General features: G+C 39.1%; 1 protein-coding gene across 6 annotated transcripts in view; it reads right to left on the reverse strand.

Moving 5' to 3' along the window:
- LOC122561196 (transducin-like enhancer protein 1) overlaps positions 1-26,877 on the reverse strand; it is a 116,763-nt gene that overhangs the window by 18,183 nt on the left and 71,703 nt on the right. For 5 of the 6 annotated variants that reach the window (XM_043712788.1, XM_043712813.1, XM_043712770.1 and 2 more), the window contains 5 exons: positions 20,163-20,282; positions 14,443-14,496; positions 11,513-11,665; positions 3,986-4,118; positions 3,457-3,641 (listed from right to left, as the gene is read on the reverse strand). In XM_043712788.1, coding sequence (XP_043568723.1) covers positions 3,457-3,641; positions 3,986-4,118; positions 11,513-11,665; positions 14,443-14,496; positions 20,163-20,282 — 645 coding nt within the window. The remainder of the gene's footprint in view (positions 1-3,456; positions 3,642-3,985; positions 4,119-11,512; positions 11,666-14,442; positions 14,497-20,162; positions 20,283-26,877) is intronic. The other variant, XM_043712780.1, reaches the window with a different exon arrangement.

The raw sequence follows: 26,877 nt of genomic DNA on the forward strand, positions 1-26,877 counted from the left end.
CTACTTTTGAGCCAGTTCTGTATCCACATGGCTAGTTCTCCTTGTATGTCATGAGATCTAACCTTGCTAATCAGTCTCCCATGGGGAACCTTGTTGAATGCCTTACTAAAGTCCATTTAGATCACATCTACCGCGCTGCCATCATCAATCCTCAATATTACTTCTTCAAAAACTCAATCAAGTTTGTGAGACATGATTTCCCAAGCACAAAGCCATGTTGACTATCCTTAATCAGTTCTTGCCGTTCCAAATACATGTGCATCCTGTCCCTCAGGATTCCCACCAACAACTTGCTCACCATCAAAGGTGTTTAGCTCACTGGTCTATTGTGCCCCGAATCCTCCTTACCACCCTTCTTAAATAGTGGCACCACGTTAGCCAACCTCCAATCTTCTGGCATCTCACCTGTGACTATTGGTGATACAAATATCTCAGCAAGGGACCCAGCAATCGCTTCCATAGCTTCCCACAGAGTTCTAGGGTACACCTGATCAGGTCCTGGGGATTTATCCACTTCTATGCATTTCAAGACATCCAGCACTTTCTCCTTTGTAACAGACCTTTTTCAAGATGTCATCATCTAATTCCCTACATTCTATGTCTTCCCTGGAAAGTTTACATATAGACAGGAAACTCTTGCTTATTGTCACCGACACTGTATGGCAGCTTGTAAATCAAACACCACACCAGTTAAGAAACATTAAGTGTAGCAAGAAGCAGAATGCACTTGGGACTATTGATGCTCTCCACTTAAAAGTGACACAGTAGCTCTGTTGTTGACTGAGCTGGCCAGGTTTTGACTGCTGTGGCTGCTGGATAGGGTCTGTACAGAGAACCAACAGAAGAAAAAGCTATTTGATTTAATTCCCACCAAATTACCGGTCACTCAGGCTTTTTTCTTGACAGTATTGGTAGGAATGATCACAACATATTTGCAAGAGTACTGTCCCTTTAAAAGAGGTTTATTCTGTGTTATTTCTCTTGCAGAGATGTATTGCCACAGTGGTGAAAAAATGTCTGTGTCAAAAGCAGTGGATAAACAGCTTTGAGCTCCCCGAGTCTTTCTTTAAAATTAGACAAAAGAGACATGGGTGGATAGAGTCAGGCTGTCACAGAGCCAGGGTTAGTTTAAGTTTTGCTTCGAGTTGGGGCTTTTAGAGCTGATACAGTGTTCTCTCCATTGTAGTAAAAAGCTTGAGTTCTCTCTCTTTTGCTGGATTATTTTTCTTTTGGTGTTCCTTTGTCCTGGACTGTACAGGAGATGGCACCTGAGAAAATCTGCTTTGCTGAATTAGCTTTTGCCAATGGTGCGTTTATGTGATGCTGCTATATTGGAACAGTTAATGATTAGCAGTTAAATAAGATATTATTTTATTAATTATTTCAATAAAGGTAGGCCAATTCTACTTTGTTTATTTGTATTTAACTGTGCTGTAAGAATCGAATCACATCTGGAATACAGCACTTTACATTTGTCTTAAATTAGATATAAAATTAGGATCTGGGAACCTCCTTGTTAGATTTTTAGAACACAGAACAATACAGCACAGAACAGGCCCTTTGGCTCTCTATGTTGCGCCGATCTGTGAACTAACCTAAGCCCACCCCTCCTACACTATCCCATCATCATCCATGTGCTTATTCAAGGATTGTTTAAATGCCCCTGATATGGCTGACTTAACTACATTGGCAGGCAGGGCACTCCACGCCCTTATCACTCTCTGAGTAAAATAACTTGCCTCTGACATCTGCCATAAATCTATCACCCCTCAATTTGTAGCTATGCCCCCTCATACAAGCTGATGTCATCATCCTAGGAAAAAGACTTCCACTGTCTATCCTATCTAATCTTCTGATCATCTTGTATGTCTCTATCAAATCCCCTCTTAGCCTTCTTCTTTCCAATGAGAACACACCCAAGTCTCTCACAAGACCTTCCCTCCAGATGGGAATTAAGGGGATTTGGTCTGGTCCTCAACATAGCCCTTTAGAAACAAAATCATGCCTTCATACCATGAACTCCTGTCATTTTCTGGGATACTAACATGGTGTTAAGTGGCAAAGATTCAGAACAGATATAGCAAAATAAAACTGAACACCCATGAGTTGGGGTGGCCCAATCACAGACAAAATAAATTGGTGACAATCTACAGTCTCTGTCTGGCAAATCTCTCACTTTGCCATTACCATTAAGCTAGAAATCAACAAGAAATGTAGAATAGTTTGCCAAAGCAGCACCACACATACCTAGAGAAAAGAAATACCAATCTGGTAAAGCTACAACAGAAGCCTCAATGCATGTTAAACAGTGAAACCACAAGCAATAGATTAATTCAAACTTTTCCTCCCATATCCAGTCATAATTTATTTGTTTATTTATTCATTCATGCATGCATTCCTTAATTCATTTCATTCACGGGATGTATACATCGTTTTTGCCCTAATCCAACTGGCTTTGAGAAGGCGATGGAAACTTATTACCCAGTGGAGACATAACTTACCAGGGGACACAGATTTAAGTGTTTGGCAAAAGGATGAGAGTGGACATGAGGAAAGATTTTTTTTACCCAGAGGTGTCTGGAAATCGCTATCCAGTTTGTTAGTTGAGGAAGAAACACTCAATTCATTTAAAAGGAATCTGAATCTGCACTTGAAGTGCTGAAACCTGTAAGGCTAGGGAACAAGTGTTGTTAAGTGGGATTAAAATGGGCTTCCAGTTTATTCAGCCAGTGCAGACACAATGGGCTAAACGTGTTCTCTGTGTTGTAAGTGTTCTGCGCTTCTATGGTTTCTACGTGATTCGTGAACTGCTGTGATCTATGTAACGTAGGTATGTCTAAAGTTAGATTTGAAATAGGAGAGAATTAAACAACATGCTGGAGCAGAAAGAGTCAGGAAAATTCCCATCCTAAATGATGGGCAGCCTGGCACTTCATTGGAAAAAAAACAAGGCGGAAGTGTTTACAGAAATCCTCAGCCATAATTGCTGAATGGATGATCCATCTTGGTCTCTTCCCAAAGTCTCCAAGCATTAGCCTTCTGCCAACTTAGCTCTTCTTAAAATAAACCTTAGCTCCACGTCTTTGGGTTATTCTTATTTAATATCTTTCATTGGTTTAGCAACGTTTTTGTCTTCCAAATTGCTTTTTCTTGTTAATGATGCCATTAAATTTAAAATCTCATTTAGTGAGTTTTAAGTGTGTGTTCATTTTGTAAAAGAAATGATTGCTAATATCCTCAACATTTCCTCATAATTAAAGTTCATGTCACACAAAACCACCTTAAAAATGAAATAATTTATTTAATCCAAACTGTAGTTTTCAAAGGGATCTGATAAACATCTTATATAGCAAGAAGACAACCTACAGATCTGCAGTCAATCTTCTACTATTGCTACCTTTTCATTTACTTAATGAAGTCAACTAACTTTGTGATTGTGTGTGATCCATGACTTACCATAGGGGGTCGCGCATAAGCAACAACTGCTGCTGCTGCTGCAGCACTCATCTGAGGTGAGATATTGTGCAAGCCTGGATATCCTCCTGGGCTGTTCAGATCTCCATTGATACCGGAATGAGGCACTATCCCAAAAGGTGAAGGATAAGGTCCTGGTACTGCCAAGGGCGGCCTTAATGCTGAGGCTATAAAGTAATTGTGAAAAAGGGTTACTTTTTTAAAAAAATTTGCCCAATGTGGATTATGGTTAAGATTCAAAGATAAACCTACACCTTACATTGCTAAAATTTTTATTCTTGCAGGACAGTTTACAACTAATCATAAATACAGAAACACTTTCAAAATATAGATCTGCTGAATTGGCTCAAAGTGTTGGCAATTTAAATTAATGTGACATGCTGCTCCACAGCATTCCCTTCTTTAATTAGACTTTGAATATGAACAAGACTACTCTAAAAATGAAAAAAGGAACATTTATCAAATGCTTCACCATTTGTACACAAAGAAAGATAGATTATAGACGATTTACGTAATGAGTCCAATCCTGGAGGTTTGCAGAGGCCCGGACGTGGTCCTGAAGATGCACTTGTGCCCGGAGTTGGCACATCACCTCGCGGAGTTGGGGTACTGGATTTCATCACTGGGGTGCCGGTCTTTTCATGCTGCAAAGTCAGGTTTCAAAGTGTAAAAGTTATTCCAATGATTATAATATTAATTCAATTTCAAAACATACATTGGCCGCATGCTTCGTAAAAAAGAACAAAGTTTTTCTTTGAAAAGTTGAGCAGGATAGCTATTGCCCTCAACATTCCTTGACTAGAGTGGATACAAGTCAGGAAAGCTCGGAGCTTAGAAATGCTGCAAAGATCTTTTTTCAAAAGGGTGAACTGGACACAATTAATGATTTCTAGTTTTACCTAAAACTACTACCAATGTAATACCCTTATTTAAAAAGGTAGGAGACAAAAAAAAACAGATAAATGTAAGGCCAATTAGTTTAACATCGGTTATTGGGAAAACATTAAGAATCTATTGTAAGAGATATAATAGCGGAGCGTTTTGAAAACATAAAATGATCAAGCTCAATCAGCACGATTCATAAAGGGGAAATCAAGTCCGACAAAATGATTAGAGTTCTTTGAGGAGGTAACAAGTAAGGTAGATAAAGATGAAGCAATGGATGCAAAATATTTGATTTCCAGAAGACATTTGATACCACATGCTAGGCTACTTAAAAAGATGTTGGGTTTTGGAGGTAGTATGTTGACAAGGATAGACGATTAGCTACAAATAGAAGACAGAGAGTTCGGATAAAGGGTGGCAATCCGTAACGAGTGGAGTGTCACAGGAATCAGTGCTGAAACAACAGCTATTAACAATATATAAATGACTTGGATGAGGAAAGTCAATGTAGAGTAATCGAGTCATAGAGATGTACAGTACGGAAACAGACCTTTCGGTCTAACTCATCCATACCAACCTGATATCCCAACCCAATCTAGTTCCACCTGCCAGCACCTGGCCCAGATCCCTCCAAACCCTTCCTATTCATAGACCCATCCAGATGCCTTTTAAATATTGTAATTGTACTAGCCTCCACCACTTCCTCTGGCAGCCCATTCCATGCATGTATCACCCTCTGCGTGAAAAGGTTGCCCCTTAGGTCCCTTTTCTATCTTTCCCCTCTCACTAAACCTATGCCTTCTAGGTCTGGACTCAGCCCTCCCAGGGAAAAGACTTTGTCTATTTATCCTATCCCTCATGCCCCTCAGGATTTTATAAATCTCTATAAGGTCACCACTCAATCTCAGATGCTCCAGGGAAAACAGCCCCAGCCTGTTCAACTTCTCCCTATAGATCAAATCCTCCAACTCTTGCAACATCCTTGTAAATCTTTTCTGAACACTACCAATAGGAAGGAGGCCAGAATTGCACGCAATATTCCAAAGGTGGCCTAACCAATGTCCTGTACCGCCGCAACATAACTTCCCAACTCATGTACTCAATACTCTGACCTATAAAGGAAAACGTACCAAATGCCTTCTTCACTATCCTACCTACTTGCGACCCTACTTCAAGAAGCTACGAACCTGGTTCCAAGGTCTCTTTGGTCAGCAACACTCCCTAGGACTTATGTGCATAACTCCTGCTAAGATTTGTTTTCCCAAAATGGAGAACCTTGCATTGATCTAAATTAAACTCCATCTGCCTCTCCTCAGCCCATTAACTCATCTGATCTGCTGTACTCTGCGGTAACTTTTTTCTCTGTCCGCTACACCTCCAATTTTGGTGTCACCTGCAAACTTACTAACTATACCTCTTATGCTCACATTCAAATCATTTATATAAATAACGAAAAAGATTAGACCCAACACTGGTCCTTGTGGCGAAGTTCTGTCAAATTCGCAGAGAACACAAAAATAGGTGGGAAGGCATGAGGTAAAGATAGTACAGAGTCTGCAGAGTGATATAGAAAGGCTGAATGAGTGGGCAAGAATTTGGCAGACGAAACTAATGTTCAAAAATATAAAGGGATGCACTTTGGCAGGTAAAAGAATGGTTTATTATTTAAAAGGAGTTACTACAGAACTGAAGAATTTGAGAGCCTTCATGCATAAATCACAAAATGCTAGCACACAAGTTCAGCAGGTAATAGGGAGAGCAAATGAAATGTTGACATTTATTTCAAAGGAAAGTACGTATGAAAATTGGGAAATCTTGCCAACACGAAAGGCAATGGTCAGACCACAGCTGGGAATACTGTGAACAGTTTCAAGCCCCTTATCTAAGGAAAGGTATACTGACATTAGAGACAGTCCAGAGAATATTCACCAGGCTGATATCAGCTATGAGGGACTGTCTTGTGAGGAGATGTTAAGTAGGTTGGGCCTGTACTCATTCATATTTAGAAGAATGAGAAGTGATGTTACTGAAATGTATGAGCTTCTTAGGTGACTTGACAGGGTGGATGCTGAAAGGTTATTTCTCCTTGTGGAAGAGTCTGAGACCAGATTCCTAATCTCCCAGAATAAGGGAGAGTAAGAGAATGCCCATTTAAGTTAGAGATGAGGAGGAAATTATTCTTTCAGACAGAAGTGTATTTGGGAATTTCTTTATTGCAGAGGACTACAGAGGCTGAGATAGGCATACATCACTAAGAGGAATTAAGATCTCATTGAATGGCAGAGCAAACTTCATGGTCTGAATCGCCTTTGTCTGTTCATTTGTCTTATGGCCTTGTGTTCTAGGAAGAGAACAAGACTTTTTGAGAGTGGAAATTCACGATCTCTGTACTGAGCAATCAGAAACCCCGGCTTGGATTGTCACTTTCCCATAACAGCACCAGATAAGAGCCAAAGTGGCTAACTGGTTTTGATCTCTCAAGGGGGTTGGTGAAGGGAAAGAACAATGCCTAGAAAAAAGGTGTTGGAGGAGGCAATAGTGACCCCATGAACTGAGAGGAAAGGGCAAATGAATCAACACCATTTTTTAAGATAAATTTGATTCAACAAACATGTTTGTATGCAATCACAGTAGCCTGTCAGGAATAAAAAAAGTCTCTAAAATAGTCATGCCAAATTGGAAGACAAATTAGGGCATGTATAGTCACATTGGGGGCAAGGTGGTATTTTTGGGTTTCATGGTGGAGGTTACAAGAACATAGGAACATAAGAAACAGGAGCAGACATAGGCCATTTGGCTCCTCAAACCTGCCCTGTAATTCTGATCAGATCAATCCTGATTCCCCCAGGTCTCAATTCCTCTTTCAGGCTAGCTCCTTAAAGTCCTTAACAACATGATATTTTGAAAACCGATCTACCGCTTCTTGAAATACTTTCAGTGATCTAGTGTCCACACTATCTGGGGTACAGAATTCCAGACTTTCACTAGCTTCTATTTTTCTTTCACATCTTAATTTTAAATGAGTGCTCTCTTATTTTGTAACTGCATCTCATAGTTCAAGATTCCCCACTAGTGTAAACACTAGATCACTGAAAGTATTTCAGAAAGCGGTAGATCGGTTTTCAAAGTATCATGTTGTTAAGGACTTTAAGGAGCTGGCCTGAAAGAGGAGTTGAGACCTGGGGGAATCAGGATTGATCTGGGTGAATTATAGGGCAGGTTTGAGGAGCCAAATGGCCTATGCCTGCTCCTGTTTCTTATGTTCCTATGTCCTTGCAACCTCCACCATGAAACCCGAAAATACCACTTTGCCCCCAATGTGACTACACATGCCCTAATTTGTCTTCCAATTTGGCATGACTATTTTAGAGACTTTTTTTTCCCCTGTGAAGTACCCTCAGAGTCTTATGCTTCAATACGATCACCTTTCAGTCATCTAACCTCACAAGGCTAAAGGCTCAAATTGTTTAGCCAGTATTGATAAGTCAGACCTTTCATCCTAGGAACCAGTCTCACAAATCTGTTTTGAATTTCCTCCAATGCTAGTATATCCTCTCTTAAATATGGTAACCAAAACTATACACAGCACTCCAGGTGCAGCCTCAGGAACAGCCTGCTGTGGTGTTAGAAAAGTTGTCACAAGGATTTTCTGTTTTTAATCTCCAACCCCTTCGCAATAAGGGGCAAAATTCTATTATACTTCTAAATTACTTGCACGCTATCTCATTACATTTCATGCACAAAGACCCAAATTCCTTTGTGCTGTACCTTCTTGGATTGTCTCTCCAATTAAAAAACATACTGCCATTTGATTCTGCCTACCAAAGTGCATAACCTCACATTTTCTTACATTAAATTTCAAATTTCATTTGTCAGGCTTTGCCTATTTGTTCAACCTATCTATATCCTCTTGCAAATTCTTTACAACCTCACCAAAACATGTCCTCCAATCACTTTTTGTATCATCAGCAAATCTGGATACATTGCATTCGGTCTCCTCCACTAAGTACAATGCACAAGTCAGGAGTGTAATGGAATATTCCCACTTGCCTGGATGCAGCTCCTTCTAGACTTAAGAAACTTGGAACCATCTAGGACCAAGAAGCCTGTTTGATTGGCACCACATTCACAATGTCCACACCCTCCACCATTGACGTTCAGTAGCAGCAGTGTGCACTACAAGATGCACTGCAGAAATTCACCAAAGATCCTTAAGCAGCGCCTTTCAAATTGACAATCTTCCAACTAAAAAAAACACAAGGGAAGCAAATATATGGGAACACCACCATGAGCAAGTTCCCCTCCAAGCTATTCACCAGTCTGACTTGGAAAATACCACTGTTCCTTCAATGTCATTGGATTGAATGGAATGGAACTTGTCTCTAGCAGCAGGTGAACTGCTGTGGTTTGAAAGGCAACTCACAACTACCTTCTCAAGTGCAAGGTGAGACAGACAATAAATGCAAGCCCAGACAGCAATGCCCATGTCTCAAAAGTGAATGCAAAAAAATTTACTAAAGCTGGTAGTTCCAATTAAGTGCAAAGTGAATTAATGCTACAAAATATAGCTATGAGCTCTAAGATGAATCACATGTAGTTGCAGGAGATGGTTATGTATCCTTGTTCACAAAGCAATTCACCACAAGCATGCATGTCAAAGGTTCCCTGAGCTCCAAAACGAAAATCTTAAATTACTTCTAAGTTGACTGAAAATCGGCCATGATAATGTGGTGAGACTGGTGGTTTGTCACTGTTGACTTAGGTAGATGAGGATACTGTCTATGGAGCATTCATAGACATGTTAGGAAGGTGATTTTAAAATGAAGGCCAAGATAAGAAGCAGAGTGCTGCATCTGCCAGCTAACTTTTGACTTTCAATTCAGAATTATCACTGTCTAACTACTCAGGAAAGGAGGAGAGAGCTGCAAGCTGTACATACGTGGCACAGTTTGTTATTAATGAGATGCATATACATGAAAATGAGGTAGTTACCATTTATCTGCAAGATTCTAATCTCACCATGGAAACCTCAAAGAAAAACTTGGAAATTTGTTTTTTTGATGGCAAGAATCAGATTGTTTCATTCTTGCCTATGTCCCCACATTTCTCACCAATGCTCACATCACTCTGGGCATGGGAAAATTCCACTGTAAACATTCAGCCTATTACTACATGACTGATCTATGTACATCTCTGAATGAATACTTTCCAGCTACTTTGAGATTTCAGATTAAATTGCAAATGGAAACTTAAGGTTAGCTTCTTTTGAAATATATAAAATGACATTACTTGGGTAAAACTTCCGGTTGCAAAATAAAGTAGTAATTATTGCATTGCTGCATGTTGCACTTACATACTTTTAGGCCACACAAACCATAATGATTCAGATCACAGTTGCCTTCTTTCAGTCAAGCTTATACATCATAAAATCCTGCATTTATATACAGTGTGTAAATCATACTTTACAATGCACACTGTCAAGAGCATAAAAGATCAATTTTGCACTGGCAACTCAGGTAACAGACACTAATAAACACTTAAAAACCCTTCCTGAAGAAGGGCCTATGCCCGAAACGTCGAATCTCCTGTTCCCTGGATGCTGCCTGACCTGCTGTGCTGTTCCAGCAATAAAGTTTCAACTTTGATCTCCAGCATCTGCAGACCTCACTTTCTCCACTTAAAAACCCAAACCTAACCTAAACTAATTAAGAGGCAACATCTACAATGCACACTGTCAAGAGCATAAAAGATCAATTTTGCACTGGCAACTCAGGTAACAGACACTAATAAACACTTAAAAACCCAAACCTAACCTAAACTAATTAAGAGGCAACATCAGCATGTGGAGTTATATCTGAATTTGATGCTGTGTTATGATAATAATGGTCCAATAATCAATCACTTATCAGGGATTAATTAACTTGATAGGTTAGCTTACTCAAAACACATAGCAAATTAACCCCTGAAAACCCATCAAAAAGACCTAACACCTCACTCTGTGCTGCTTTGTGCTGGTAAACTGTACATATCAAAATTGGTTGTTTTGTTGCTCTAATGTCTGCTCTGTAACACATTAAACACATTATAAGTTATAAGGTAGACAATAGAGACCCCAAAAAAACTGATTATCTGTATGTCTAGCTTGGAGACACAAAGCAGCAAGGAATGAGATGTTAAATCACTTTAAAGGACTTTAAGGACTCCAATCACTACATGTAGATAATATTATGTCTCTGTCTGCAAGTTTTTTCTCTCACCAGTATGCTGTTTTTCAAAAATGTTAACCATGTAAATTTCACCTGTAAATTATCTATTTGTTAACTGTTCAAGAGCAGGAGGTGTCATCAGCACAATGTTATCTTATTATATGCCACCATAAAAGGCATCTGGATGGGTAAATGAATAGGAAGGGTTTAGAGGGATATGGGCCAAGTGCTGGCAAATGGGACTAGATTAGGTTAGGATATCTGGTTGGCATGGACGAGTTGGAACAAAGGGTCTGTTTCCGTGCTGTACATCTCTATGACTCTATATGCACACAATTTAGCATGCATAGTTTTAATAGTCTTCTGCAAGACTCGTTCTTAAATCTTTATAGGACTTAGATCAAATATTTCCTGAGCCAAATATCAAGACAGCATTTACATAATGCTTTACTCCCTATTCTAAATAAAACATGTGCAAACTTATTGCATAGCCACAATTATGGATGCATCTAATCTTGTTATACAGAAGTCGTGGGTGGCACGGTGGCACAGTGGTTAGCACTGCTGCTTCACAGCGCCAGAGACCCTGGTTCAATTCCCGACTCAAGCAACTGACTGTGTGGAGTTTGCACATTCTCCCCATGTCTGCGTGGGTTTCCTCCGGGTGCTCCGGTTTCCTCCCACAGTCCAAAGATGTGCACGTCAGGTGAATTGGCCATGCTAAACTGCCCGTAGTGTTAGGTAAAGGGGTAAATGTACAGGAATGGGTGGGTTGCGCTTCAGCGGGTCAGTGTGGACTTGTTGGGCCGAAGGGCCTGTTTCCACACTGTAAGTAATCTAATCTAATCATGTAGTTTCTGCTCTAAAGCATTTTAAGGTAATAACCAAATTTGATTTCTATAATTTCTGGCAAAATTTAATTGAAAATGCTTCCACCTGATACTCACATGGCCTAGCTCTTTGGATTTGAGAGATGAGGAGCTGCCAGAAGATGCCGTGGAAGCTGGGCTACTGGAAGCATCCTTCTTGAGTAAGCGAGATTTATCCAAGCCATTTTCACGAGGCGAGTGTGCAGGACTGCCTCGTGGTGATGATGGGTCCTACACATACAGATAGAACATATTCTTGTCATTCTTGCATTCACAAATTAACAACTTTGCAGATAAAAGGCAGGTTAACAAAATTCAGACTCATGGAATAATACCATCAGAGGGCTTTGATAAAAAGTTGGCTGTAAGATCGAAACAGCATGCTATGGTGAGTAGCTGTTGTTCAGATAGGTGGATGGTAGACAGTGGTATTCTGCAAGTTTCAATACTTGGATAACTGCTTTCTTTGATAAGATATGAATTAATACAACTTTGGAATACAAACCAAAATTTCAAAATTTGTCAAAGAGGAGATGTGACTAACATTAAGGATGATTTCAATTGACTGCAACGTTTGATACCTAATTTAGTAGAATCGGTAGATAAATGATAGAAATTAATCAGTGAAGCTTCAGGCAGTACATTTTAACGGAAAGAATAGTGAAAGGTAATATTGATTAAATAGCACAGTTCTAAAGAGTAAACAAAGACATGGGGACTTGGTGACTCGTGAGCATAGATCCTTGAAGGTAATAGGACACATTGGAGAGCAGTTAGCAAAGTACATGGGCCTCACAATTAGTAAGAGATAAACAGAAGTCTTGCTGAAAGTTTATCGAGCTCTGATTAGGCCACAGTTGGAGTATTGCATCAAGTCCTGGTCATTACAATTTAGGAAGGTCCTTAAGAGGTTGCAGAGGAAATTTACAAAAATAGCTCCAGAGCCGAGGGAACTTAGCTACAACTGTGGGTGGGGTAGTTGGGCTGTCCTCCTTGGCAAGAGATTGAGAGGAAATTTTATCGCAGTATTCAATGTAATAATCTGGAACTTGCTGGATAGGAAGGTAGTGAAAGCAGAGATGGTAAATGATTTTGGAAGGAAATTGAAGAAGCAATTGAGGGATGTGAACTCACAGAGCTGTGGGATTGAATTGTGTAATGTGTCTGATTGGTGAGGTCCAGAAAATGAGCATGGGTTTGAAGGGTTGATTGGCCTCCTTTTGTGATAATGATCCTATGTTAAAACAGGAGCCTGAGATGTTGTCGTCAAAAAAATGGTATGTTCCTCATTTTAAAAGCTTGGAGGGAAACTTTAGTAATGGCCCAAACTCTGATCGACCTGCATCAACAATCACTCATGGCACAAAGTAAATGTCAGGACCTGGATGAAAAGTCAATATTTCGAGAATTGAATCCTAACTTCCAAAGATAGACGGTTGAAATCTAAGGTATCTGAACCTGCTACAAATGGAAGTTGGATAAGGGGTGATAAGCAGGCAGCTTCCCTTCATTTTAATTATTATTCTATTTCCTACCATAGATAGCAGGTCTCCCAGACCTCGGGAAACCTGGCAACTTAAAGATGGGGTGAACAGGTGAATCTGCAAGGTAAGCACCTTTATAGCATCGTTCCCCACCTCATCACCTGTGATTGGAACCTGCCAAACCACCATCTGAGACAACCAAACTTATGGACCACCACACGATTCCTCAATCACTCCTTTGTGTATGTAATTCATTTTATCTGTCTCTGGTAAACTTTAATCTTGCAAAGCAAACTTCTTGCCTGAACAGCCTCCAAGCCGCAAGATAGTTAAATTCTGTAGGACATACTGGAAAACTATTTCTTTGACCTTATGTCATCACCTCCAAAATAAAATTCAGATCTAACTCTCCTTTCTAACAGACATAAAGGGGCCATTTGGGTTTAAGTGCAATGCTTTCATCTATTCAATGAAAACCTAGCTGCAATGTGGGCACTAATTAGGAATCCATCTCAATGATGTTAAGTAATAACTGACAGCAGAAAAGAGAAATAAATCAACGATGCAGTTGAAAGGAAGAACGAAAGGGTTGTCCTGTGTTCGGGTTAAAAGAGGTGAAAGAAAGGACTAGACTTTGACACCAATACCTAAAAGTGGAAAATATTCCAACTGTTAGCATAGATATCCTCAACACCAGAGAGCATAAAGGAGGATGAAACAAGACTTTAAAATAAATCAAATCATAGCATGATATTTTCTCTTCCCATCCTTCAGCAAAATGAATCTTCCAAAAATCCGACTTGCAATAAAAGGTACAGATGAAGGAAGTCTGAGGAAACTGTTTAACTATTCATCCTTCTAAAGAAGGCTATGATTCTCTGTCCATGCCTAATGCTCTATCCAAAATAGCAAAAATAGAGATAAGACATTGAAATGATTTACAGAGGACACCAAGATTTATAAACTGGCACATGGAATGAGAACAATGCACCTTTTCATCAAACAATATTTTTATGTCAGCAAGAGAATCAAAACCAGTATAAATAAGCTGATAAAGACTTGACCAGAGTTTCTCAGCGTTCGGAGATGGTAGTAAATTTAAATCGGGGTTCCTGCTCATGTTGCTATTAAGTGCGGTTATGTCCTTGTGGGTTGACAGCAACTAAGAGGAGGATCAAATAATCTGTAAAGCCTATTATAACAAAATGCCCTTTGAACTTGTAAGTGGCCTTGGTACTTGGGCTTCCAGCCCCATTGAACCATTGCTCAATATAAACAAACATCTTTAAAAGATTGGAATGGGAAGACAGAAAAAGAAACGTTGAAATTACACTGTCTGAAGATAACGTAAAATGCTTACTACATTGAATTAAGCTTCATTTTCCATTATTTCAAGGGAAATGTTAAATAACATTTAATTTTGTATCGAGCATCCATTCAAAACACAAAAAAGTTAAACATTGCTGCAAGGTCATTAATAAAGTATGAGACAGCATGACACACAAAATGAAAAAAAGTACAAACCTCATTAGAAACATCCACTACTAAATTGTCATCACTTTTATCTCCGTCGCTGTCCTTTAAAACAAGATAAATATTTTCAGATGAACTGAAATATTAAAATTTGTTAGGACTAATGGCTTGATCAGCTACTACTACACTATGAATATAACATGCTTTCAGCAGGTACAAAGTCTACTGTAGTAGATCATCAGCAGTCACTGGGCATAAGGAGGAAATAGCTGGCAAGTTTTAACATGAATAAATATAAACGATTGGGGTAGAGTCAGGCAAAATTCTGAGCATTTTATGAAGTCACCTCCAAACTGGAACTAACCCATTTACAGCAGGCATGTAACAATTATAATACTTAATAAAATTGGTAGCTTCCAATTCAGTCTGCTCTGCAGGTTTTGCAAGTGTGTTCCCGAGATTCACAAATCCTGGTAAATCTAGCATTCGATGTGAGACAACTTCAGCTTAAGGGAGAAGAGAAGCACCAAAACAGGATTTATGGAGCTATAAGCAGCAGGTTTTCCTGTAGAGAATGGATTAACAACAGAAGTATACCTGATAACAATGTCATTGCATCATCAGCATCAAAGTCACAAAATCAACTGCAGAGTGTTGGAAAGGAGCAGAAATTCTAAGTTTTGTGAAAATAATGTAAGTCTCGATCATGCTGCAATTAACAAGTTTTTGCAGGAAGTTCCATGGACTTTAGCAGCATTTCTTTGGGAGACTAGACAGAGCTGGACCTCAAACACAAGATAGCAGGAAAGGCAGAAAAAGCATCAAACTGAATGCTTCAGCAACTGAAGGGTGTCTCACGGTCAAGAAAAACATAAAAAAAGTGCTTTCAAAGGCTCATCAGGACATTGGAGGACTGGTGGGAAAGTTGAAGGCTGGAAAATAATATGCAATACCCCAATTAATAAACTGCAAGACACTGTAGCAACTGCAGGAACAGCAGTTGTGAAATCCAGCCTACCACTCACCGAAACATTCAAGAGACCGTGCCCAGCTCCAGGAATGGGGAAGTAGAAGAAAAGATGGACCAGGCAGCAAACTGTTTCAGGGTTAGTTAAGGCAAACCAGAAGGACAAAGTCAGTGCATTATCCTGTGGGAACCATTGCTACCAACATATTAGCAAGACAAGGCATTGAGTGTGCAGCTTCACAGGAAAGCATATTATCGGTATTCAATGCAATTTTAGTGTTGGATTAAATTCAATTCCTGAACAGACAAAATTCAATGGAAAGAACAGAGGCCGGGCCAGAAGAAGGCATGGATTCATTCATTCATTAATAATCCTGATGGTTGACAGAGAATTGTGCCTATGAAGAATCTAAGATAGAAGGACCAAACAACAGAAGATACAATTTCAAGGATATCGAATGGAACAGAACAAGATGACTTAGAATTCATGAAGTTGAAGCCTACAAATCGGAAGCTTCTAAATAACTTACCAGCTACTTAAAGGAATTTAGAACAAGTCCAAAAACAAGATGAAGAATACATCCAAGCCCAGAAATACTGTCTGAAGGATGGGGAGACTATATATGGAACAAATAAATACTGGCCCAGTATTTTGGGCAGTACAAACACCTCATCATCATTGGTTAATGTTTTGAGTTGTAGCCTTTCAGATTTAGTAGAATAGAACTGAAGCAGTTCTTAGGAAGAGTCACAGGACTCAAAATGTTAACCCTACTTTCTCTCTACAGATGCTATCCGATCTGCAGAGTTTCTCCAGCAATTTTGGTTTATGCTTGTTGCAGATCTTCAGCATCTACAGTTCTTTGTTTTATTACATCACTAACCTTCTACCATAGCTTAGTAAATAATAAGAAATTTTCAGTTTGAAATTCTTCAAAAAAATCCAAAGACACTTAGGAATTACAAAGTATCATTCAAGACAAAGAAGGACACCATTTTGACTGGGACAACACACACATCCTATGACAGGCAAAACAAAGACATGCACAAGAATTCTTAGAGGCATGGCATTCTAATCAGAATTCCATCAATAAACACATAGGATTTTAATCAATCTACCTCCCCTTGAAAAAAAAAAGCAGAAATGACATTACCCACCTTAAGAAACCAAGACCTATAATTAGAGAGGTGGGACATACTACCAGCACTTCACCGAATACTCTCTCTGATGACGAAACATCTGAAAACAAACTTTCAAGTTCAGCGAGCTAACTTGAATACTTACTCTGATATATCCCTCAACCTTCACTGTAACACACAGATTTGATGGAAGCACAGGGATGTGAAAGTTATGCTGCAGTTATACAAAGCCCTGATTAGAACCCACATGCAGATTGTGAGCAGATCTGGGCACCAGAATTTAGGAAGGAGACTGGCCTTGGAGTGAGTACAATGTAGATCTACAAGAATGATTTTGAACATCATGAATTTTGTAATGAAGGGAGTTTATACAAATAAGGCCTAATTTCTCTAGAATCTAGAATGTTAAGGTGTGAATTCTCTGAAATATTAACAGGAAAATCCAGGGTAGATAAAGATAAACAGTTTCCACTGGTTGGGGATTCTACAACCAAAGGGCACAGTCTGAGAATTAGGGGCATAATCTGAGAATTAGGGCCAGACCATTCAGGAGAGATGTTAGGAAGCATTTTGACAGGTTCACAGTTTCTTGAAAGTGGAGTTGCAGGTAGATAGGATAGTGAAGGCAGCGCTTGGTACACTTGCCTTTTTTGGTCAGTGCATTGAGTATACGAGTGGGAGGTCAGTTTTCGGCTGTATAGAACATTGGTTAGGCCACTTTTGGAATACTGTGTGCAAATCTGGTCTTCCTGCTATAGAAAGGATGTTGTGAAACTTGTAAGGGTTCAGATAAATTTACTAGGGTGTTGCCAGGGCTGGAGGGTTTGACCTATAGGGAGAGGCTGAAAGGCTGGGGCTATTTTCCCTGGAGTGTAGGAACCTGAGGGGCAACCTTACAGAGGTTTATAAAATCATGAGGGATATGGATAGGGTGAAAATCCAAGGTCTTTTCCCCGGGATGGGGGTGTCCAAAACCAGAGAGCATAGGCTTAAGGTGAGAGGGGAAAGATTTGAAAGGGACCTAAGGGACAACTTTTTAATGCAGAGAGTGGAGTGTGTTTAGAATGAGCTGCCAGAGGATGTGGTGGAGGCTGCTACAACATTTAAAAGGCACCTTGATGGATATGTGAATAGGAATCCTGAAGAAGGGCTTATGCCCGAAACGTCGATTCTCCTGCTCCTTGGATGCTGCCTGACCTGCTGCGCTTTTCCAGCAACACATTTTCAGCTCTGACCTCCAGCATCTGCAGTCCTCACTTTCTCCTCGGATATGTGAATAGGAAGGGTTTAGAGTGATACAGGCTAACTGCTGGTAAATAGGACTCGATTAATTTAGAATATCTGGTCGGCCTGGACAAGTTGCACAGAAGGGTCTGTTTCCGTGCTGAACATATCTATGACTCTATGATTGTTAACGAAAAACAAAGATTTCAATCTTGCTCTAAGTTATCAATCTAAACTACTACAAAATTAGTTATTACTATCAAGAGTTACTGATAAACAACAGATTGAGAGTACAACTTGCTGCCAGAGGAAGTGCCAGAGATTGTAATAATTACAACATTCAAAAGGCATCTGGATGGGTTTATAAATAGGAAAGGAATAGGTTAATTTAGGATATCTGGTCGACATTGGCAAGTTGGACCGAAGGGTCTGTTTCCATGCTGTAGATGTTGAGAATGATCATAAAGTGAACAATTGTGAGGAAAAGCATAGAAACAGTTACCAGAGCTGTAACCCAGGGAGACAGCATGTGTAAGAGATCAGCAGAGAAGGGATGATCATAACAAAAACACCACAACTGAGATCACGTAAAGTTGAAACAGATCACAAGATTATACGGAGAAGTCAAAAGCATTGATATCATTAAACAAGAAATTAATTGAAATTTGAAAATATTTCTCGGAAGAAGAGAATGCAGGAAAGTCTACAACTACCTTGGGAGAGACACGCACATAACTGACAGAAGGGCAAGTACAGAACATCCTCAACCTCAGAATGATATCAGAATTGGACCAGGGAGATTGGTCAAAGCATCAGAAACTAACTCTGTGAATTAGAGACTTTAGACGAGATGTTTAGAAAGTAAGTTTAATGGGGATAAAGACTTGGTAGAAGATCTAAAGTAACAGATTTAAAGCATGATAATGGTGATGATGATGCAAATGACATAATCAGAGTTAATGATTAAGTAAAGCTAGCTGGAAGCAAATAGATTCTCTAAGATAATTTGTGAGCAGATCAAGCTGAAAACAAAGAGTTATTGCAGAAACTTTCATGAACATTATTTTGCATATATTTATATCCCAACCACACAACAAACACTTCCCGCTGGCACCTGTACATGCCCTGGATAATATTTGGCCAGTGTTTCTTCTACTCTCACTTTTTTTAAACACTTGAGCTATAGGCAGAGATTGAACAGGCTGGGGCTGTTTTCCCTGGAGCATCAGAGGCTGAGGGGTGACCTTATAGAGGTTTATATAATCATGAGGGGAATGGATAGGGTAAATAGACAAAGTCTTTTCCCTGGGGTGGAGTCGTCCAAAATTAGAATGCATAGGTTTAGGGTGAGAGGGGAAAGATATAAAAGAGAGCTAAGGGGCAACTTTTTCACGCAGAAGGTGGTACGTGTATGGAATGAACTGCCAGAAGAAGTGGAGGAGGCTGGTACAATTGCAACATTTAAAAGGCATTTGGATGGGTGTATGACTAGGAAGGGGGTTCAGAGTTATATGGGCCGGGTGCTGGCAAATGGGATTAGATTATGATTTGGAGATGCCGGTGTAGGACTGGGGTGTACAAAGTTAAAAATCACACAACACCAGGTTATAGTCCAACAGGTTTACTTGGAAGCACACTAGCTTTCGGGGCGCCGCTCCTTCATCAAGTGGATTAGATTAGATTGGAATATCTGGTTGGCATGGACAAATTGGACCTAAGCATCTGTTTCTGTGTGTACATCTCTCTGACTCAATGACTCTTCTTGCTTGTTCCCACTTGCTCAGCTGAAGTTGTGCAATGACATCAGATTTTCTCCCTCAAGCAGGCCTGAAGATGTGGTTGCGCTTTTACTTATATCTTATGGTCTTCTAAAACTTATCCTGTACACAGATTTCATTCAAGTGTGCAAAAATTGTTTGCAAATACAAAGAATCTGTTACTACTGGCACGAAAGTTGGAAATTCAAGTATCAAAGATAATAGGCAATAGACCCAGCAGGGAGGTGGGAAGATTATTTTCTTGAATGCAACAAATTGCTATGATCTAGAATATCCAATCTGAAAGGCTGGTTGAAGTCAATTCAATGGTAACTTTTGAAACAGAATCATATTTATGTTTGAAAAGAAGATACTTGTAGGGCTTTTGAGAAGAGCTGGGGAGTGGAACTTACTCTATAGCCATTTCTACCAGCCAATGCAGACACATTGGGCGAAATGGCCTTCTTCATTGTTGAATAGCTATACAATTCTAGAAAATTCACAAGTAACTAAGCAAGTTTCTCATTTTAACACTTAAATCATGCTTGTTTTAATTTTTTTATTTCATTCATAGACATTATGTTAAATAGTAGCAAGGTTTCACATTTTGTACCAAAAATGGCAAGATTCTACATTTGAAGGTAAGTCTGCATTCTTCTGAAGCCTTCACTGCTTGCACTTACATAGTGGCTTATGGAGTCCTTATCATCAACCTTCCTCTTTTTCACATCATTAGAATAATCAGGTCCGTTCCTGCGCTTATCAGTGCCTCGCAGACTGTCGGGTACCAACAGGGAATTGCTCTGTGAAAACATAATAGCTGCTTTCAAACTAAAATTCCTTTCAATTTCCCTGTACAATTCTATGAATGTTTATGATACTAAACACAAATATATAGTATTTACAAAGTATCCAGTGACCTTAGCAATTTACCAATTGAAAGTATTAAAGAAGGATGTTTGTTTAAAATTGGAGATATTTCCTCCTCCTATTGAACCACCAAGACCACATTTTAAAATGTTTAAACTGCAACACATACTGCTCATGACAAAATACTCATGGGTAACAAGCATTTAACATTACTCATTAATTAAGATTTTACTACCTAAGCCCATAAAGTCTGACAGCTTATTTGCAGTAGCTTCTTGCCAAACACCAACTATTTAGGGGATTTTTCCATTTAGGTCTGTAGTTATATTGCCACTTTCCACTTCATAATAATGCAAACGTGGCGGTACAAGTTGAGAACCAGATGACTAATTAAAGTAGAAGTGATAGTCCCAGCGGTGGGATTTCAAATCAGACTTTCAATTTGCAGGTGTACAGCAAGGCATCAAATTGATGTACATAATGATGCAATGCCAACAGGACTGGAAGAACCAAATCTAAGTGGCAACATAACTTCAATCTGTTCACTTGGTGAGCATAAAAAAGACATACTGAATCTCTGAACAGTGCATGTAATAATAACTGTAGCCAAAATGTCTTCCCTACAATAACAAAACACAATGTAAAAACTGCTTTATTAATGATCTGGTATTAATTCAAAGTCCTGCTGCCTTCCAAGTGTGAGAAACTCCAAGTTTGCAGTATGAAATCTAGCCCCTTTGCCCTGGCAGCATACTCAAACTTAAAACAAAACTGGGTTTATTAGTCAGCTCTAGAATAAGTAAGCCAAGTTTAGCTATATAAGCATCCCATGCTGCAGTCAGTCATTCAGCTCGAATTGAAGCATATCTAAAAAATAGTTTGGAGAATATAAAGATAGTGAAGAGAACTGTTTATATTAAAACCATCAAATTTTAATTTCATTTTGTCTATATTGGTCGAAGACATTTTACATCTCTCCGTTGACATGGCAATTTGAATGGTTACATGCTTCAATTTAACACACCCAGTTCCCATCTGCACTCCATGCAACAATGAGCCATTTGAAGTAGTTGGTTGGATTAGCACATTCAAGGGGCAATTTACTCAGTGATGTGTTAAAGGGTGTGACCAATGTAGAATAAAACATGTGAAAACCACCCTAAATGCTCAGATAGCTGTTATTTCAGAAAATGAAAACAAAAGCATAATGTGGAGTCACATGACATTTACTCTATTTGGAATGCACGGAGTTCTTATTTCCCCTTTTGTTCCTTGACTTTACCGAGTCAGTAAATGTAATAGAAATTCATTAGTTGAAAAGAACAAGGTTCTCACGAACATGTGTGATACAAATTTTTAACTGCCAGACTCATGAAAGGCAATTAAAGCTTTCCCTTAACATATAAAGCTACCAGTACAATTTTCCAGCATAGCTAAAGATGATATAGAGTTACAAGCACAAGAAACAAGAATGCCCAACACCTCAAGCCTCATTTTGTCAACTTCAAAAGCCTTCCGCTTGCTTCAGCAAATCCTTCTCCGAGGCTAATGCTAAGCTGTCTATTATTGCTGGTCAGTCAAGCTAAAGAACAGTCAGAGGTCTCGCGTAAATTGTACAAAACCCCAATGAAATTTAATCCAGTGTAACCTCCCGTGTAACCTTTACTACTGGTTTCCAGCCAAAAGGCACAGTCTCCTGGAATCTTGACAACATTTCATTTCCACTGGTTAGTCTTCATATTGTGCCTTTAAAACTTAACTAGGCAATCAGTATGATATTGGTCATGAACTTCAACAGCCCAGAAAAATGTCTGTCCACCCTCCACACATAAACAAAAGGACAACTCATTTGAATTTAAACAACGCAAGTACTGGCCTTTGTAGATTTCATGGAATTTACAGAGAATAATTGATGACTGGGAGCAATTACGTTGTACTAATCTAATTGAGGGGTTATAACTCTGCCCTTAACCACAAGGTTGAAGCTTTAATGGTTTTGAACTGTCATCTGAATCAAATGATTACATTTCTGCTTTGAAATCATTCCAGGGCTTTTATTAAAAAAATTACAGGGAGGTTTTGTTCAGTTTTTATTGTGTTGACAGCATCTGACTTGGTTGGCAGATATTGATTGCCAAAACATTCACCCTCACTGAAGCCTGATGATGCTTACTGAAAGATTAATATTTGTGACAATACGCTAGTGTGGAATAATATGCTGTTAAGAATTGGCAAGTTCTATAGCCAGTATTTATAGTTTACCAACTGGAGCTGAAAGAACTCTTTGGTAATAAACCCTGATGATAAAATTCTATAGACCATCTCAAGGGGCAACGGAAGAGGAAGTGTTGTGCCTAAATGCAAACTACAATTATCCTAACCCCGAATGACCGCCCCTCCATTCCCAACATATTATAGGTTTTGAGCCTCAAAAAGTAGCAAAATAATTCATCTAGGGGAAACCTAAAGTGTGCTTTTGATGCAGCCCACAGATGCACCTTTTAACCATTTTTGTATATAGTTTATTAAGTGCTCTGGCATTTTATAGCACATTATGGCTTAGTACTTTATGAAGGATGCTTTAGGCCTATTTTGTTAATGTAACAACTTTGACCTTAGGATTAACAAGATTTAAAGACCAGTTTGTAAAATTCCCTCCAGTCTATCAAAATCATGCAGCTGTGACAGGTTTTGACTGCAACATCAACTTAATCTCCACGACCAGACATCTTCTCATTTCATGCTAGGTCAGAGTATTTTGGGGTAGGTCGAGCAATAATCCGATGGCATTAATTCCATTCATGATGTTAAATAGGCATAACTTCAAAATAATCACATAGCTCAGTGTCATTGAGCAAAGTACCACATAAAAGCCAGGCCATTATATTATATCGCTAATAACCTGACCAAAGTACTTAACTTGTTTTATTACTGAAAAGTGAGAAATGTTGCAGAAACTTTGCACTCATCCAAACGAATACAACAAAGTCCAATTTCAAATGTTTCTTCAACATATCAAAAATATACACTGGGCAGGAAGTTAAGGCTCATTCCATCAAAACAAGTTTCTTGTTGAAACCTATGAAAATATTAATGCAGTAAATGCGATCCTCTGGCTTTTTTTTAATGACTATGTACAAGAACCCATTCGCTGCAAACAGAAGGAACACGTTTGAACCTTTTTTTAAAAAATCAGAAGCATGACAGACCTATAGTTCCCCATTGCTTTCTCTACTCTCCATTCAGAGTCAATTTACCTAAGAATCAACATTTTTCTCCTGTACTGTAATTTGCTGTGATTGCTAGAAACTTGGTATTTGTCCTGACAAATGCAGTATGAAAAGATTCACCAACATGTCTCTTCAAAAATATTCATATTTTTAACTTATAATTAAAATCTTGCACTGTTATGAAAGACAATGAATATGTAAATTGTCTCCCTTTTTTCAGCATGTTATGGAAAGAAACTTCAGAGTAGTTCGGTGCAAAGGGATCTGGGTGTTCTTGTGCACCCAGATTCCTTTAGCAATAAAAATAGGGAAGTGTTGCTGCAAATGTACAAAGCATTAGTGAGATCACATACAGGTTTGGTCCCCTTACTTGAGAAAGGATGTAGTTGTATTGCAGGCAGTTCAAAGGAGGTTCACTAGATTGATTCCAGAGATATAGGACTTGTCTTATGAAGAGAGATTCAGCAGCTTAGGCCTATACTCTCTGGAGTTTACAGGAATGAGAGTAAATTCAGTTGAAGTATATAAGATGCTAAAGGGGATTGACAAAATAGATGTGGAAAGGATGTTTCCTCATGTGGGACAATGTAAACGGAGAAGTCAAAGTTTTAGAATAACGGGCAGCAGATTTAAAACAGATGAGAAAAATAATTTATTTCAAAGGGTTGTGAACCTGTGGAATTCACTTCCCAAGAGTGTGGTGGATGCTGGAACACTGAATAAATTTGAGGAGATAGACGGATTTTAAATTAGTAATGGGTTGAGAAGCATGGACAGCGGGCAGTAGAATTGAGGCTGAGATGTGATCAGCCATCATCATATTGAATGGCAGAACAGATTTGAAGGGCTGAATTGCCTACTCCTGCTTCTAGTTCTTATGCTCTAATGCTGTATTCTCTAATGGCATCATTACTTCTCAGTCTCTGCATGGCCTCTAATATGTCATGATGCATGTTAATATTGGATGAGCAGAAATTTTCTTCAGTTAGAATAGGAGGCAAACTAAAGCCGTAATTTTCAGTCCCCAGCACAAACACAAACCCAGTCTCTTCTTGGTTACTGTCAGAGACCAAAACTGAAGTGGGTGCCCCAATCCAAACTCATATCCCCACCTTTGTGAAGACAGCCTCCTTGCACTTCTAAGATTGCCCATTTCTGGTCCTGTGTCAGCTCATCTCAAGCTAATACTCTACTCCATGTCACTGTTACCTTCAAACTCAACTATTAAATGCTGTCATGGCCAGTCTTCCACTGTTCACTCTTCAATGAGGTTGAGCTCATCCAAGATAATGCTGTCCACAGTCTAACCTGCATCAAGTCACATTCAACTATCAGCCTTGTTGCTTGCTAACCTACATCGGCTCCTACAATTTTCATCCTCAAGTTCCCATCAGCGCCTCTCCCTTCTCTCACAACAATTCCCACAACTCTCCTAGATCCATATACCCTTCCAGATCACGTATGTGTACCCCAGTGTTCACTGCTCCACCTTTGCTGTCTAAGCCTCCACTGTTTATACATCTAACCTTGGGATTGTCTTATTACACCTCTCCACTTTGAAGTTGTTCACAAAAGAATCCCTCTGTCTTTGACCTGGCCTTTGGCACCTGTCTTAATATTTCTTTATGTGGTTCACTGTAAAATCTCAATCACATTCCTGCAAACAGCTTTGGAATGTCTTCTTTTGCTAAATTTACTACTTAAATGCAGATTGTTTTTCTTAATCTAGATTTCCAACCTGGGTTTTAAACTAAATTTTTTTCTCTCAGCAGTACGAGATGCTTTTACCATTCAAAAGGTTACTATGTCAACAGTTTGCACCAGAACAAACATGTAGGACAATGAAGCTGATATGGTTTATCACAATATGTGGGGGGAACAAAATGTACATTCTTCTGAATAGCTCACATAACTGACTGGAACACCTATCCTGCTGCTCAAATACAAAGCATGTTTTTCTAGCTCTACATAACTCCAGTGCAAAAACTAACTGTACCCACCTCATCCACAGCATTTGCTCATATTTTCTTGAAGGCACAGATTCACACTAGGACTAGGACTATACAAACACCAGCTATCATTGAGGGCTTGCCCTCAAGTAAGGCAGTGGAGTATCAATAAGCTTTCCCACCATGGGAAGTATCAAACTGAATCTGATGTTTCTGTCAAATAAGCTACAAATGCACCTTGTCATCACATGCCTTTTCAGATAGCCAACTATAAATTTAGTACTTCTGTAATTTGAGAAATTCCCGAGACTATATTCCAGCTTCCATTGTTTACACTGTTAAGACAGGTCTCCCAATCTCAATGCACAAGTATCAGTCCCTGAAACCCAACCACAAAAATCCTAAATGCAGACACCATAAATGAACTAGCCTGTGATTTTTGTCCTATTTTCCCACCTCTTCTAATAGCCCAAAGGCTAGTAGTGAATGCTTCTATATTTCTACCAACTGACATAAGCTCACGTGGAACTGACCAAGGATCAAATTGTCAACCATTCCCAAGCACACCAAAGTAATTCAGTTTTGTCAGCTCAACCAAATGGATAATATTACTTCCCCAAATCCAAGTGAGAAGGTGGAGGTTCAGCATTATAACCCAAGTAGACATTTCAATGTTGTAGATTCGGAACGGTACTTTGTAAAGAGTGAATCAACTGAAGCTTCATCTGCAGATCCATGGCACCATTCATAGTTTAGCCAATTCTCCTAGTACTCTGATCAACAATTCCCACTCAACCAGTTATTACTACTACTCCAGTGTTAACTGTTCCAAATGTGCTAAGGGCTCTCCTCTTTCTCCCTCTTTAGCCAAACCAATGTCAGGATCAATATTCTTGCAAAGCTGCTGGCTTTGCAGCACTGTCGACATAGAACTTGAGATAAACAAATGATTGTACAAAAAAAAAATAAAATCTTGTGCTTGTGCACCTTTCCCACACCTCAGTGAGGAGAACATAAAACTTTGCTGCACTGAGATCTCATTAGCAGACGTACATAAGCAACAATAGCTAAATTTCACAATTTGTAGTCAAACCCATGTAACTGTCCTTTGGTCTCTATGAAGAATGAGGTATTACATTTGTATTAGTTAATAACTTTTATTTTGTACACCTTGGTCAGTGTATGCCTCTCTCAAGTAAGATCCAAGAAAACAGAACCTAAATTTCTACACAACATTTGATTGTAGAAAATAAGAGGTTGGGGTAGAGAGTAATAGATGGATGATGAAAGAAGATTGGCCAGTTAACATGAGACAGAGAGTAGGCACAAGTGGATCGTTTTCTGGTTGG

The sequence above is a fragment of the Chiloscyllium plagiosum genome, chromosome 2 (genome assembly GCF_004010195.1).
Source record: "Chiloscyllium plagiosum isolate BGI_BamShark_2017 chromosome 2, ASM401019v2, whole genome shotgun sequence".
Classification (NCBI taxonomy): Eukaryota; Metazoa; Chordata; class Chondrichthyes; order Orectolobiformes; family Hemiscylliidae; genus Chiloscyllium; species Chiloscyllium plagiosum.